Below are 16,030 nucleotides of genomic sequence, written 5' to 3'. Positions count from 1 at the left end.
TCGTCAACATTCTGACAACAGGACACCGCAGGTCTTAGAATCGCACCTTGCGCCGTGTTTCTTTAATTACTTTTCTTTTTCATTGAACAGATTGCCTAACTTTAGCTGGGACACCCATGCATGTCCACAAAATTAAGGAGATAAGCTCATCTATGGGCAAGTTTACAGGAGCATAAGTAGCCCTGACAATCTGGTCGATAACAAAATGAACCATTCTAGCTGCCGAAAGTGCACCATACCTAGGAGCCCCTCATTTTTAAACTTTCAAGCTCCTTCTCGCATAAAGTACAATCATGAGGTAAGTGCGACAACTTACTAGTATAAAAAATGAATTCATTCGTAACCGGACATTGCGAGCAGCATCACTTATGACAAGGACGACAGAGAAAAGGCACAGGACACGGCACGCTTTCTCTAGTTGTTTCCTTTCGTGTCCTTAGAAGGCGCTGTTCGCACTAGATATAAACGTGGACGAATTGGTTAATTTTCCCTCAGCTGCTTGTCCTATGTCACTTCTTGCTCAGCATGTATGGGTCTGTTCCCTTTCAGGTCGCTAGATGACTTTTGTGACAGCTTCTCGTGCAATTTCCGCGAATAAACTATCAAATTGGCCACGTATTTCGACACGCACATATGATAAACATTTCCATTGTCCTTGTGATTTGACCCCACCTCTCGCGCACATTTTCTGTCCTGGTGTACGATGACTTTAAGCTACGAGTAAATTAGTAATCTAGTTGTAATTACGCCATAATTGAGGTACGCTATTAGCGACCACTGAACTCGGAGGTCCTTGCCGTTTTAGAGAGACAACACAGCGATATCGCAGTCGTCACCTTCAGAACGCTGAAAGATCACGAACTATGTGCCACATTCAGTTCCAGAGTACCCTGCGGCGAGAGCTTGTGACAGCACAGGCCAACACAAGCGACAATTAGGATTCCAGAACAGGGCGCGGCCTTTTTTCGTGAGAAAGCGAACAAGTGGATTCGTGGCTCACGGCCGTAGATAAATCAAGCGACAACATATGAGACAAACGAGTGGTCCCTGGAATTAATGTTCCAGAAAAAAAAATGTCCTTAAGACGGAAAATAACCCAAATGAGAAATGTACGAACAAATGAATGAATGATTGAATGTAATGCACCTAAGCAAGATGTGTGAAAACCTATAAATGACATGAAATTGATGGTAGCCACCTCGTGTTCTTGGCGGCACTTCAATAACAAATGATAATAGTGCGTATAGCGACGTTCCGTGGATTGAAAATTCGGTTGAAACTTCTTGTATATATAGGTGCTCGGTTCCGCTGCTTTCCACTTCGACGCTCCACCCCTTCAGACAGTTCTTTATGTAACAAAGCGCGGCTTGTGCTTGCTTAAGCTGCTGTCGTAAAAAGCGTTGCAGAAAGCAACAGCGACACACATTACAAAAACTGTCGTGGGCATGCATCCCCCTTCCTTGTCACGAGAGGTTGTGTTTTAAGGAGCGAAAGCCACTCTTACACGCTCAAACTGCGGAGCAACTCGGCCTATACCTTCCTGTGTGACTCGGGCCTCTCTGCATGATTTTAATGTTGTGGGCTACGGGGTATATCTTTCCCACTAATGTCTGTTTCACAAGGAAAAGCTCGAAACCTTGGTGTTGCAATTAAAAAGTGTAGCCCCGCGTCCTCGGTCAACTTGGAGCGTTTCGTGTTACCTTGTGGCTCTCCAATATACACACGTACAGTGGCTCTCGATGACACTGGTCGTCTTGCTCAGCGGTAAGACAGCTTAAAAACCGATACATGTAGTAGCGCAAGTGTCGGCAATAATTTTACCTGTCATCGCGGAGAGATTGCATAATCTCTTTCCTTCGCAGTTCAACTGCAGCAAAATGTCAGCATTACTTTTATTGCTTAAAGGCAGGAGGATAAATGTGGAGCGCACGAAGCACATTGCTTAACACTCAAGTATTCCGAGAAATACGGAAGTTTATATTGGTAGAATGTACCCACAGCTTTCATTGCAGATATTTTTTTTCGTGAAAACAGCTTTCTTTTGCCAGCAGCGAAAAGAAGTTACGATGGCACATTCTATTGTGAAAGGGCCAACCAACTCGCCCATATCTTCCCAGTGTCAGCAAGAGCAATATTATATTGCTCCGAGACAGTCCCTGGCGTCCGTTCTAGCACACCTGGACAATCGACCAATGTCAATTGAAACGATTCTCACGTGTCGTCGACAGAAGACATCGCAGCTGAAGGCGACGAAGGGACTACTTAGGTTTTTAAGGGAAACGGGCTTGGTCAAGCGACTGTGACCGTGATGTCACGTACTACGCAACAGTGACGGACTGTGACTGACGATGTGTGTGCTGTGCTATGTGCTCTCTCTCTCTCTCTCTCTCCTCCCCATCTTTCATTCCCCCTCATCCCGCGCCCATGTGTAGGGTAGCAAACCGGTTGTGCTGAACTGGTTAACCTCCCTGCCTTTCCTTCTCCACTCTTTCCTTCCTTCCTTCTTTGCAGAGAAATACCAGGATAATAAATTCGTGTGCAATCTTGCCTTCTGGAAATAATATTTTACCTGTATGTAAATGTATGAAGAAGAAGAAATAAACTTTATTTAAAGTACTTTGCTTTTAGTGGCCTCAGGTGGTCGGCTCGAAGTCCTTGGACTCGGGCGGCATCTTTGGCTTGCCAGACGGCCCACAGCTGGTCTTCCACCTCCGAACTTTTCAGGGCCGCCTCCCAGTGGCGGCGACGCCGACGGAGAAGGCCGGGGACCTTCAGCAGCCGGGAACGGCGGGAATGAGCGAGCTCGATGCTTCCTTTAATCCAGTAACGCCTGCCGTTATGGGCGCGTCGCGAACGGCGGCGGTTTCAGTACCGTTGTTGCCGGCACATTCCCAGAGCATGTGTCGCAGCGTTGCTCTGAGTCCGCGCGCTTTACGGATCAGTCGGATTTAAGCTATGGTAACAGTGGCGTAAGACTGCCGGACTTGAGTAACTGTGTTTGTAGTAAGCGTAAGTTTACGGCCTCTTTCCTGTTTAATTTAACGTGCGGTGGCGGGAATTTGCGTCTTTCGAGTCTGTAGTGTTGTGTGAGGTCTGAACGTGGTCAGGCGATCGCCCCACAGCTATTGGGATTGTTGTTGTTGCAGCGTGTCTGTCGTAGTGTCTCGATCCGGCAGATCCGACGCCCCGCACTCGGGGGCGGAGGCGGCGGCCACTTAGTCTGCCACGGCTCGGCGAGTGAGGCCTCGAGCCGCGGCGTGGGCAGCGGGACTTCGGTGTGTGCCGGGGTCCAGAGGAGGAAGACCGTAGAATTTTGTGACGTCGAGTCCCCGTCCTCACAGATTCGGAGTATGCGGGCCGCTTCCCGCGAGACGCGGCCGCGGGCGAAGCTTCGGACTGCCGCCTGCGAGTCGCTGATCACGCTCGCAGCGTTCGGCACCGTGGCGAGTGCTAAGACTATCGCGGCTTCTTCTGCCGCCTCCGTGTGTCCTGTGGTCACTGTGGCACTCGCGAGGCATTTGCCCGTGGTGTCTACAACCGCGATCACGTGTGCGCTTCTTCCTTCGCCATATCGCGCGGCGTCTACGTACACCGCCTCGTTACTCTTAACAAATTTCTTTTGAAGGTCGCTAGCTCGTTTGTTGCGTCGCCCGACGTGATGCGTCGGATGCATGTTCTTTGGAAGCGGCGGGACGATCAGGCGGTCGCGGACCGAGGCTGGAACCACCGTTTTATTGCGATAGCAATTATATGGACACTCCAAAGCAGATTTCTGCCGTCGGCGTCGCCGTCGCCGTGAGGTTCCGTATGACGTCAATGGAGATGAAATCGTCGCCGCGCGGTGTGGTAAGTGGTTCTTGAGGGAAAGGGAAAGGTTGGCGCTATCTTCTGCAGCCCTTGAGGGAGCACGGCTCAGCGCCAACGCCGCGCGCCGCCGAACACTGTATGTGCGAGTGAAAGGGCGCGAGGGGCACGCGCTTTCACGGGGAGTGAACGCACGGCGGAGAACAAACGCGCGTTCTGCGCCGTGCTCGCTTAAGGGCTGCAGAAGTAGGCGTCTCTTTCCTCCTTTACAATCACCATATATGTAGAGCAAACGCGCCTTCTTCCTACGCGCGAGAGGCCGTGGGGGAGGGGGGAAGGGGAAGGGGGAGGGAAGGGAGGCGACGTTTAGCTGTGGCACCAAGTGCCTATTTATATCAGAGGCTCCGGCAACAGTCACCAACGCCGCACGCATTTTGAGCGAACGTGGGCAAAACGCCGACGGCGTCGACAACAGTTCTGCGTGTTGCCGGTGCTGCTGCATGTCCAAGTTTATACAGCTGATAAAGCTAATATCATTTACTCCGTATAGCTCTCTACAAATTTGCTATCGCAATTGATGCTTCGCCTTTCAGGTGAAACTGCGACAACTTTTTGTGTATCATTATTGCGCTTGTAGTGTTTGTGACATTTAAGTTATGTGTCACTTTATCCTTTTCTCTTTTGACAGTTTCTGTATCAGTACTGTACCTGCAGTATTTGTGACATTTATAATATGTTGTTTTAAAATGTAATCTTTAATTTTGTGATATTGTAACGTATGATACAGTTATATGCCCCTCATTGAAAAAAAAAGAAAGGTAGGCGGCATCATCTGTTGGTGCCAATTTATCCTTATTATTGCGATAGCAATTATATGGACACTCCAAAGCAGATTTCTGCCGTCGTCGTCGCCGTTGCCGTGAGGTTCCGTATAACGTAAAGGCGATGAAATTGTCGCCGCGCGCCGAACGCTGTATGTGCGAGTGAAAGGGTGCGAGGGACGCGCGCTTTCACGGGGAGTGAACGCACGGCGGAGAACAAACGCGCGTTGTGCACCGTGCTCCCTTAAGGGCTGCAGAATTAAGCGTCTCTTTCCTTCTTTACAATCACCATATATGTAGAGCAAACGCGATTTCTTCAGACACGCGAAAGGGCGTGGGGGGGGGGGGGGGGGGTAGGGAGGCGACGTTTAGCTGCGGCACAAAATGCCTATTTATAGAAAAGCGCGCTGTGAGGCGAGAAGGCGGTAAAGACTTCCGACGCAGCTTGACGAGTGTCCCGTTCTGATCTCGTCGAAAACCTCCGAGCGGCCCCCAGAGGCTCCGGCAACAGTCACCAACGCCGCGCGCGTTTTGTGCGAACGCGGGCAAAACGCCGACGGCGTCGACAACAGTTCTGTGTGTTGCCGGTGCTGCTGCATGTCCAAGTTTGTACAGCTGATAAAACTACTATTCTTACTCCGTATAGCTCTCTACAAATTTTCTATCGCAATTGATGCTTCGCCTTTCGGGTGAAACTGCGACAACTTTTTTATGCACGTCAATAAAAAGGAAACCGTCACCGCGAGGCTCTGTGTGACTACATGGTCAAAAATGACGCCTCTGTATCGTGCGTCGTCTTCACCCTTGGTGCAGGGCATCGCACCGTGACCTCGTGGGAGGCTCTGCTCCTTCGCTGACCAAGCTGTCGGTGCGGGACCTGTGGCCCAGTCCGTCCGGACGCTCCTCGCACGAGGCGTCTCCGCGGCCCTGCCTGTCTGCCGCCGCGTCGTCCTCGTCACCCGGACCTCCCGGGTCCAGCCGTGCGACGCCCGTGCGCGAAACGCCGGTGCCGAGCAGCGGCGGCAGCAGCAGTTGTGCCAGCAGTAGGGCCTCGCCTGGTTCTCTGGCGCTGTCGGCGGCCACCCGCGCTTCGCCAGCGCGCAACAAGCTGTCGCTGGCGGAGCCGGTGATGACGCGAGAACAGGAGGAACAGCAGCAAGCCGACGAGGGATTCCCGACGGACCCAAACTTCTCCGTGTATCGGTGAGTACCGTGCAGTTACGTAGCCGACCATTGAGGTGGTTAAATAAGCATTGTTCAATCCTAGCATTCTTTAACAAATATTAGATAGATAGATAGATAGATAGATAGATAGATAGATAGATAGATAGATAGATAGATAGATAGATAGATAGATAGATAGATAGATAGATAGATAGATACTGAAACTGTGATGGTATACACCTGATCGGTTACCTTAACACCTCCCCGCTCCCTTTCCAGTGTTGGGTAGCAAAGCAAATGAAAATTTTTGTTCTGTTTAACCTACCTGTCTTCTGTCTCTCTCATTTACGCCCCATTGTTTTGCAGTGACTCGGCCTCTAACACTGACTGCGGCTCGCTTAGCAAGAGCTCATCAGATGGTGACCCTGTTGTGTCGCGACGAAAGCCTCTGGCGCGGCTCAAGTCTCGCCGCCGCAACATCCTCAGCTTTCCGCTCAACCCCGAGGACCCGAGGCTGGGTGTGCGTCGCCATGACCTCTACGCCGGCGGCTCTTCTTCCGACGAGAACAGGTGAGCCGGACAGCTGCGGTCTCGCATAGAAAGTTGAAAGCTCCAAGTAGTCACGCCCAAAGCTGCGTTTACTTTGTGTGCTATGAGTCTTTTATTATGGCTGCAATAACAGTACTATCGGTACAGTTGATACGAAAGTTTGTCAGTAAAAGCAAAACTATCTCGATACTTAGTTGTGTCAACCGTTCTTTCGTGAATCCGACTGACGTACTGCAATTGCGGCGCCTAGGTACTTTTTGCTCACATTCATATCACATCATGAAGGGCGGTCAGGTGGCAGTCACCTCACGCCAGAGTTGTACATTTGGATGTGCGGTTATTACGCTTACAAAGGCTTGTTTGAGATGATGTTTGAGACATCTTTTATTATGTTACTTGTGTTTCTGGGCACAGATTCACCCAATAAAGAGTTAAGTTCGTGACTCAAAGTTGGGGTGCTGTGTAATTCTTCCCCATCACTACAACGTGACAGGATTTATGTCGGCCTTACTGGAAATACATCCAGCTAACTATAATTCTGCTTTTTTCGACGGCACTTCTCTCCACATTATACGTAGGAGCCCACAGGTAATCTAAAGCTTTCTGTTCTTTGCTCAAGTTGCGTGCGGCTTAGTTTCTTTTTGTTTTTTAAGACACGACCTTGTTTCTATAGAAACTAAGACGTCTACGTGTATAGTCTTGAAGTAACATTTCTTAGGGTGCTACTATAGTGCTCATTGTAACAAACAAAAATTTGAATTTTACCGCCATTAGTTACAGGGCATCAGCTGATACCTTCGACCACATATGTTTTCCTCGGTAGGTCATCGGGGCACGCCAGTATGAGTGACGGTGGTCAGTCGTCGTACGCGAGTTCGACGTCACCCCCGACGTACCTGGACTTCGCCCGTGCGGCATCGTCGGGCGCGCCACTCACCAAGTCTCTGCACAATGTGCCGGGACACCTCAAAGCTGTGCCCGAAGACGAACGAGTCCCCCCGACGTCGATATCCGCTTCGCGTCTCTGCCGCCGGTCCCAGCCGTCTTCGTCATCTTCGTCGCACGGTAATAACTGACTGTTGCTGTTGCACAAGAGCTGTTTTCTTCGCTTTCTTTGCCTTGATGTGTTTGGGAAGCCTAGCACATTCTAGAGATTTACTTTAGGAAATGCATTACCTTCTGAAAAGTACATAAAGCATTTATGATAGCAAAATCAACACTAAAATGAACATGTTTAATTCTCTTCTACTACGTAGCTTTCAAGAAGTTGACATCTTTGTGGTGTCCGAATCTCCTTTTTTTATTCTCACAATATCTTATTTTGTCCCTATTTCATCCTCCCCCTAGGTAGTGTATCAGGTTAACCTCCCTTCTTATTTCTCTCTCTCTCTCACTCTGAGCAGGTAATGTTTTTTTTTTTTTAGTTTTTTTTTAACTTTACTTGAATGTATGAGTGACGCATCTGTGCTTCAAGTTTGTGAGAGTTTCACTCCGACGGTTCGTCGCATGAAGATTCATCGTTTTTCATTCAGCTATTCATTCCACTAATATAAAGAATTGCGTTGCGCGTCCCACGTGACATCGACCTCGTGCAGGACATTTGGACTTATGCGCGTCACTCTTCCTTGGCACTCTTGACGCTAGGATCGAACATGGTAAGTTTTGGCGTGTGCATGTCTTCGAACGTGTTAAATCTTCTCTAGGAAGTAGACAGTGGATTTTGCTAGACAACGAGAAACTGAGCAGCATTACTTTCGCTGCTGTGCATGTCTGATTGGGCATGCCAGTTTATATGTAAGGCAGCAACCGTATGCTCATTCTTTCGAATGTCTAATGCAAGCGGTTCGACCTCAAGCTATAGATGAATGCCACATGATTCAAAGAGTTGCATTTTAGTTGAGCTTGTGGGGATCGAGGTGCCTTCCCGCACCTCATCCCCCAGCTCGCGTGTTGTGCTTAGCTCGATCTCCGTGTCCGGCATATGTTGCCGTTGCGGCGGCGGCTCCCGGGGCTAAGCACAACGTGCGAGCTGGAGGAAGACGTGCGGGAAGGCACATCGACCCCACAAGCGATAGTACAGCATAGTTGCATCCGCATTACAAGCACTTTGTGCAGAGTTTCTGCCTTGACTTACATCCCTTAATCAAGGGAGGTCAACTCGAGCCACGTTGTATAGTTGTATTATAGCATACTTGTAACGCAGTGGTTAACCTGTGTGCTTGCTATTCAAGCAAAATGAATAATTGCGTCATGCTTCCGACATATTCAGCATGAAAATGCGGAAGAATAAAGTCCTTTCACAGGATTTTTTTTTTCTCTTTAGCCATGTTTCGGGCGCTCTTCATCAAAACCACTTCACTAAAGATCTGCCAACGTGCGCTTGCAGGTCGTCGTGGATACCGAAGTAGCAGCGGGGCCAGCTACGAGCTTCACGAGAGTTCGGCCAACCTGGACGACATCCGGCAAGCCGTGGAGCAGCTGGCTGCACGAACACAGCAAGGGACGAGCAACAGCGGCTGCGGTGGCTACTCGACGTCGACGTACTCGTCGGACGCCGAGCCTGTCGGTGGAGGCGTGCGGAGGCTGATGCGGCACTCGAGCCTCGAGACCATCGCGACCAACATCACGAGCGCCGAGGAGTTCGTCTGGGTGGACAACCTGCAGTCGCGGCTCGTGGAGATGCAGCGGCCGCCCTGGACCAACCATGACGTGCTGCGTGTGCTCCAGAGTGGTCGCCTTCGCGACCAGCGCCGCAAGATCTCCATGGAGGTGGTGCCGCGGCTATCGTTTCTCTTGCAGAGGCCGTTGGTGCGCGTTGCTAGGGAGGCACAGAGGTAATCATAATTGTCTATGGCTTCTCTTGTCTGTCGTATTGATAACTTGGCTGTGAGCGGAGGTCGTGCTCCGGGGCTCTATGGCTATAATTTAGAACGCCTGGGGTTCCTTAATTTGCACAAGAATTTCAGCGCATCACTGCTTTCACCTAAGAACCCAAACTAAAAGCGGTCACTGGGAGTGGGATTCGAACCAGTGACCTTGTACTTATGAGGAAAACGCCTACAGTATCGATGTGTCACCGTGTCGTCAAGGGGACACATGAGACACGTTTAGGTGCGGCGCGGCCGAAGTCACGTTAAAAAGATCGCCCGCAACGATGCACAGTAGCTGCATAAGGACACTCTCACAGTGAGGTGATGTCCGGGTGCACGATCGGTTGCTGTCGATCGCGTGCGTGAGCGTCCACGTGAGCTGATTTCGCAGCGGTCAAATTTCGCTCGCTTTCTCGAGCAACTGTGAACTTTTCCCCCCGTTACCACATACTCCCCGCTTTCACGCAGGCTGTCCCGTCCTCTGGGTGTGTGCGGCAAGCGGCAGGTGAGCGGTGCCTTGTGCATCGTGCTGTCGCCTGCCCTGGCCGAGAGCTGCGTGAGCGCCTGCCACCGGGCCGCCGCCATGTACACTTCGTCGTCGTGCGACCAGCTGCGGCTGGGCAAGAGCGCCCGCGCCGGTCTACAGCTGCCCGTGGGACGGTTTCAGCGCTGGGCGTGCGACGCTAGGCTGGCGCCCTGTGTGCACGAGTACGGCGCCCTGTACCTGACGGCGGCCGCCGAGAACTTGCTGGAGGAGCTGGTGCTACGCTGCCTCGAGCCCGGTGCCACGCTGACCGCAGCCGCCCTCGAGGCGGCCATCGCAAGCAGCGGCGAACTCTGGGGGCTCTTCCAGCCTTTCGCGCACCTCAACGCGGGAAGGACGGCGACAGGTGAGCGGCAGCGCAGATATGTTATCCTGTAGTAGGGCGGCCGTTTGAAACATGCAAAAGAAACCACTTTTATCGGTGCTAAGGTCAAGGGAAGACAGAAATTCTTGATAGACAAAGAGAAAGGAAGTGCATAATATTTTGTTTTAGCACTACTAGCTATGTTTTGAGGCACCGCAACAACTACTGTACTGCTACTACCGCCCACTTCTTAGGCAGTCCGCTGTTGTTAATATGTGCCAAAGTTTGGGATCATCATGGATCATCAATACTAACACCCGACGCCTGAAACTTGGACGATAGCAAATAAACTTCTCCTACAGACCATCCGGTGTCACAAATGCCATTTTTTCGCGATCTCGCGCATCCACTTTCATATGCCAGCACCCGCCTTTACGATCCAAAGAACAGAAGTGAGCATCGCGTAGTTTGTCCAAGGTGTCGTCGATGCGTGGGAATGGATAAACATCCCGCTTCGTGACGAGGCATGTAATCAACACAAAAGCGCGCATATACAGAGTGTCCCAGCTATCACGCAGCAGGATTTTAAAAAAGAGGAATGGCGTTACGCGAAGCAACCTAGTGCGTATTGTTCCCAGTGCAGTGGAGTGAAAGATGCTCGCGAATACACGCAAAGCGCCTCGAGCGGCCAGTCGCGTGGCAATTCTGCATGTATATTCGCGGGCTCCTTTCAGACTCAGAAAAACACATTTATGTACCACGTATTGAGCAACAGAAAGCTGTATCGGGAGTTTTTCATGTTGCTCTACAATTTTCTCATTGACACTTTGATAATTAGGACAGTACTTCTCGAGTTAGATAATTAATTACAATTAACTAATTAAGTCTCAGTAACGAAAAATTACTGGCAGCTACTCCACTGCACTGGAAACAATACGCACTAGGTTTGCTTCGCGTAACGCCGTTCCTCTTTTTTAAAATCGTGCTGCGTGATAGCTGGGACACCCTGTATATGTATATAGTGTGTGTGGTGTGTGTGTGTGTGTCGTATATGGCCTTGACCACCAGCCTGATGCCGTCCAACGACACCACCCTTGCCGCGCAGGATTCGACCTCAGCTGGCTATCGGGCACCAGGCGGTCGCGTATCACAAAACTGTAACCGTTTCCATAACCGAGGCTGGTAGCAGTTGTCTGGGGACAGGTCTAGCAGTGGCGTCTGCACTAAACATATATACAGTTGTGACCGCGCCGTTAGATGTAACGTAAGACTTAAAACTTGCTTCGAGGCAGCCGACTATACGCAACAGCCAGTGCCTCCATCTTCTCCCCCAGATAATTCACTATAGCTGACCCCACCAGTTTTTCAGCTCGCCCATCCGGAGGTGTCGTCCCGCTTGCGACAGTCGTCGACACAGGATGGAATCGTGCGGCACTCGCTTCAGCGCCACTTTGGAAGTTGCTTGCGACACGCGCTCCACGAGGTCGGCATTTTCTTCACACTCGCGCAAGAAACGGAGGCCGTCGGGGCGTATGTGTGCGCGGGCAGCCTGACGCCCAGCTCGCTCGCAGCCGCGGCGGCGGCACCGTCACTGCGCCGATATCGGTCGTGCACGTGCAGTGGCCGGCGCTCTCTCGCGGACGTCGCCCCTGCTTCGGTGGCGTGGCTCCGGGGGCACAGCGACGGTGATGGGGAGGAGGAGGAAGAGAGGAGACAGAGAGAGAGAGGAATGGGGAAGGGGCACAAATCACTGTAATTTGTGTCTCCGTCCGCGATGCATCACGACGGATTCCCCATCCTCCGACGCCCAATCCCGCGAAAATCGCGGTTAAAGCCCGGATGCGCCCCAAGCACATCGCGGTGTGAGCAGAGCGAAGACAAAAAACAAAAATAGAAGAGAAAAGCAAAATCAAATGTATGTGCTTGCACGACCGCTACCACAATGGCTGTGGCGGTGCTGCCGAAGCCTTCTCGTTCCTGCAACATTCTTTATTATTATTATTTTTAAAGCGGTTGCGTCGACATCTCTCGAATCTGGCCATCATCGTCGTCTGTCTCGGATTTGGAGGAGGTTTGCGATACACATTGGAACTTCTTTCTTTCTTTTTCAATTGACGTGCGCGATTGGAGCTTTTGTCTCAAATGTCTCTCTCTATACAAGCACCACGCAGATGACGATGTGCAATCCGTCTTTTTCACGGCGCTACGGCGCATGCGCCCTGCCCTGGCGGATTAGTCGCGAAACGTTTTGGAAGGGTCGCGCGCGCGGCCGTGCGGCCCCGTCTCGGGAAAACGTCCCCCGAAAAAAAAAAAATGCGCTCGCACGCGCGCTACTGCAAGTGTAAACTCGTGCTGTGTACCTCGTTGAAACTTCACTGGTAGCTCGACGTCGGTGCGGTACCGAAAACGTGCGTAGCGTGACTGTAACTCCGCTTTTAACAGAAAGCAGCGAAGGCTTCGTCCAGACTGCACAGGGAACCACGTAGTTGCCGCCTTGCATTGATGGCTGTAATAGCAAATTTATCGATAAACCCCTGCGTTACACTTCGACCACACTTAAAAACACGTTGCTGACGAAGACATCTTGCAGCGTCGGTCCTCGCTTGCTGGTAGTGGCAGCGTGTGCCCGACTTCACGTACTCGTTCAAGACGCGGTAACACTGGGTCGATACGAGACCGACAAGACGCGGACGCTTACGATTGGCCGACCATGCAGCACTGTGTCGCGGGGACCATTTTATCAATCCAGGCCTACAAGACGTAACCGACGAGCGCGAGTTGTACTGCGACGGGCTTTCTTGTCAACGGCACCGATAAAATCAGCGTGCCGACCATCATTCGACCGAACCCCGCGCGATCGGCCGTCGAACCGATAACGTGATAGCCGCAACGCCTTCGTTGGTATATATAAATAATCGTGCTCAAAATGAGTCAATACATGCCTACGAAGTTGAAATGCACAAGATTGGACCCTCTCAATCCGTGCACATAAGTTTGAGCCAATGTTGATCCTGTTCAGCGGAGGTTAGGCCTGGCGCCGTCGAGTTCGCGCACCCGCTACCGGCGGACCTGTACTGAAAAGTAAGCAAGTTAGGATGAAGGAAAGTGCTTTTATAGTCCAGTTCTAGCTTTAGCGATTTGAAATAAACTACTCTTCGCGTCGATCGCCGCGTACACAATAAGCTGCAAGCGGGGACACAACGCTGTGCCCAACGCCTGTGCCAACATCTGTACGTCACCGTTCCCGTAGGCTGCCGGTCGTATTCGCAACGTAGATGGGTGGGTTTTTACGTGTTGGCACGCTGACACATTTCTTAATTCCTGAGACGTACTCTTTATCTCTGCGTCAAACCCGAAACAAGAGACGGTACATTCGGTACAGCAGCATAAACAGCCGCCTCGCTCAGTTATATACCAACGGTGTCAGCAATGGCATCCGCGTTATTGCAGGAGAACAACACGGCCTTTAAATGAGCGCTTATGCGAGCACAGTTTGCTCTAATAATGTTTTATCACACGTGCAAACTACTATCGCGAAGTTAAAGAAAAGCGAGAATCAGTAATAAGTTAACAGCCCAATATTTGTAACTGGATCACAGCCGCTATTGTTTAAGTGGCTCAGCCGCTCATACTGACTCGTCTCACGATGGAACAACGCGGCTCATATGAGCAGATATGTGTGTTTTATTCTACGTTTCGACATTCTTTCATATCAGCGCATTTTCATATATGCACCTTTCCCCTATTTTTTGAGGCTAACAACGATCTGTGGCTGTAGATGCCGATGTAAACAAGTGCATCGCTTTGCTAAATCCGACGCGGAAGGCTGCGCACTCGAAAACATCTTATTTATGCGAAATGTCTAAAGAATGTGTAAAAAGAATTACAAAAAAGCGAGGTGCAAGTGCAGGAGTTAGCGCCAACAAACTCCAAAGCAGCCGCTACGGTAGAGGGAACTCAGCGTGCCTTTATCGGCCGCACTGTAAACAAAACAGCACACTCAGGCCTGCTCATAGCTGCCAGGAACGACATGCTGCCCCCCCCCCCCCCCCCAGAAGCCATTAATAATTATTCGCAATTCAGGAAACGCACAACCGATGCGCACTTAACACGGGCGCAGGTTCACAAATCAACCGGCGAAAGCCCCAGCCCCCTACCAAAACGTTTCCAGTGGCGCGCGGCAGAGGGCAGCACAGGAAAATTGATTGCGAACAGCATCGGGTGCTCTTATAAAAAGAACCATGTTTATCTGCCAGAAGCAAGTGGTGTTCTTCAATTACGCCACACTATTCAATATGTCACCAAAGCAGAAGGGCTCTTCTTATTTTTGCGCCTGCAGGTGCGCCCCATTCCACCGCTTTTTTTTTTTTTTTTTTTTTTTTAGATAGACCCGCGAGTAAGAGTCGCAACGTCTTTGCCTTTCTTCTCACGTACTGAAGTCTCCTGAATGACGTCAGAGTGGTTGCGGTGGCGGGCGCTCAACTTCGGCCCCGGGGGACGACGGCTTGAGATAAACGTGCTGAGTGCAGGTCGCTGCTGACGCTTGTGCAGAGATAGTTGCCTTTTACGCGGAATTCATCGCCACTGCACATGCAATACGAGGAATGGCGGTGACCATGCACCTTGCGTGGTCTCCTACGGCTCCCTGTGGACACATGTTTCGTTCTTTGTAAAGAGAAAAGCTATATGCGTCGTGAATTCTAAGGTCACCTATAAGGTCACCTATACGGTGACCTTATAAAGGGAGCCATTCTTTGATCATTACTGTACAGCGTACGCATGCTCAGGCGACGGAGCGCAACGATGTAAACTCCCCGAACGACGCGGACCAACCGAAACGGTCTACGCGCTGATGAAACATAAAGCTAGCGAGAGAGGTGCGCTGGTGTGTAGTACGCCTGCTGTGTACTCCGAGGGAAAATTATTTCTCCACAGAGTATGTAAATGCAGAACGCTGACTAGTGCACTGCTACGCTTCTTACAGGATACTGGACTATCCTATCGCATGGGAGCCTGTCGCAGACGCTAATGTGCCTGTGCAGAGCAAACGTCTAATGTTTAGCTTGTCCCCTTCTTCAGCCCATGTTTTCCCCACGCGCAGAGCACAGTTCAGCCAACTGACTGCTCGCATTTCTTGTATCTGCTGCCCATTTCATATTTAAAAGACATGGACACATTTAATATGGCAGTAAGTGAGCACATGTGACACCTATAGCCGGGCGTTTAACACACCTAGCCAACGTGCTCAAGTTATCCCCATGGTCTGCACTCATCGTGTCATGAAACTGCATTAAAAAAAATTTTTTTTTCGCCTTTGGTGCTCTTCTACGCAGTAAAATATCATGGTAGCCAGCCCCAACCAGCAAATAACGTCGCCTTTGGTTACAATGCCAGATCACCACGTCGCGTAAGCGAGTTCGTTGCCGTGGGTAATGGCTCAATAAAGAACGGATGAAATCTCATCGCGTAAAAGAGGGTCTCGCCGGCTCATCCGCCGAAGGCAACTGATCCACGCGCTACGTTTGCTTGTCAGGGCGGTACTAATGCACATCCGTGAGCTCTATCACTTGTCCCTTATTCGTCACGTTTGTTCGCTTATTTCATCCCGCTAAGACCTTCGGCCATCTTTTCTGACCATCGCAGTCCTTTTAGCTTTTGCTCCTTCGTAGACTTATCAATGGCTGGCAGAGTCGAAGTAAAATACAGTGAACGAGGTACAGAATAGAAAGGAAAAAAAAAAAAAACGTAAAAACAAAATAAAGGTAAACAACGAGCCCACCGGTGCGGGATGAGTTCGTTGCCATACTGTCGCGTGCGCCCCCTCGCAACATCGATGGACCGCCGCTCCCCCCTCTGCGCGTGATAGGGTCGCCGCCCGCACACGTCCACACTCCACAGCGTCGTGCGGTTTCGCTTTCGGAGGCAGCTGGAAAGATTAGAAACGAGAAACGGAAAGCAAAACAAAAATCTACGG

The 16,030-nt window shown here is 50.8% G+C and overlaps 1 protein-coding gene across 1 annotated transcript in view; it reads left to right on the top strand.

Moving 5' to 3' along the window:
* LOC119450371 (ankyrin repeat and BTB/POZ domain-containing protein 2-like) overlaps positions 1–16,030 on the top strand; it is a 113,731-nt gene that overhangs the window by 60,893 nt on the left and 36,808 nt on the right. Inside the window, 5 exon segments of the mRNA XM_049665836.1 lie at positions 5,439–5,828; positions 6,156–6,359; positions 7,162–7,403; positions 8,725–9,172; positions 9,677–10,098. Coding sequence (XP_049521793.1) covers positions 5,439–5,828; positions 6,156–6,359; positions 7,162–7,403; positions 8,725–9,172; positions 9,677–10,098 — 1,706 coding nt within the window.

Source organism: Dermacentor silvarum, chromosome 4 (assembly GCF_013339745.2).
Source record: "Dermacentor silvarum isolate Dsil-2018 chromosome 4, BIME_Dsil_1.4, whole genome shotgun sequence".
Classification (NCBI taxonomy): domain Eukaryota; kingdom Metazoa; phylum Arthropoda; class Arachnida; order Ixodida; family Ixodidae; genus Dermacentor; species Dermacentor silvarum.
This window is presented reverse-complemented; position numbering and strand designations above follow the sequence as displayed.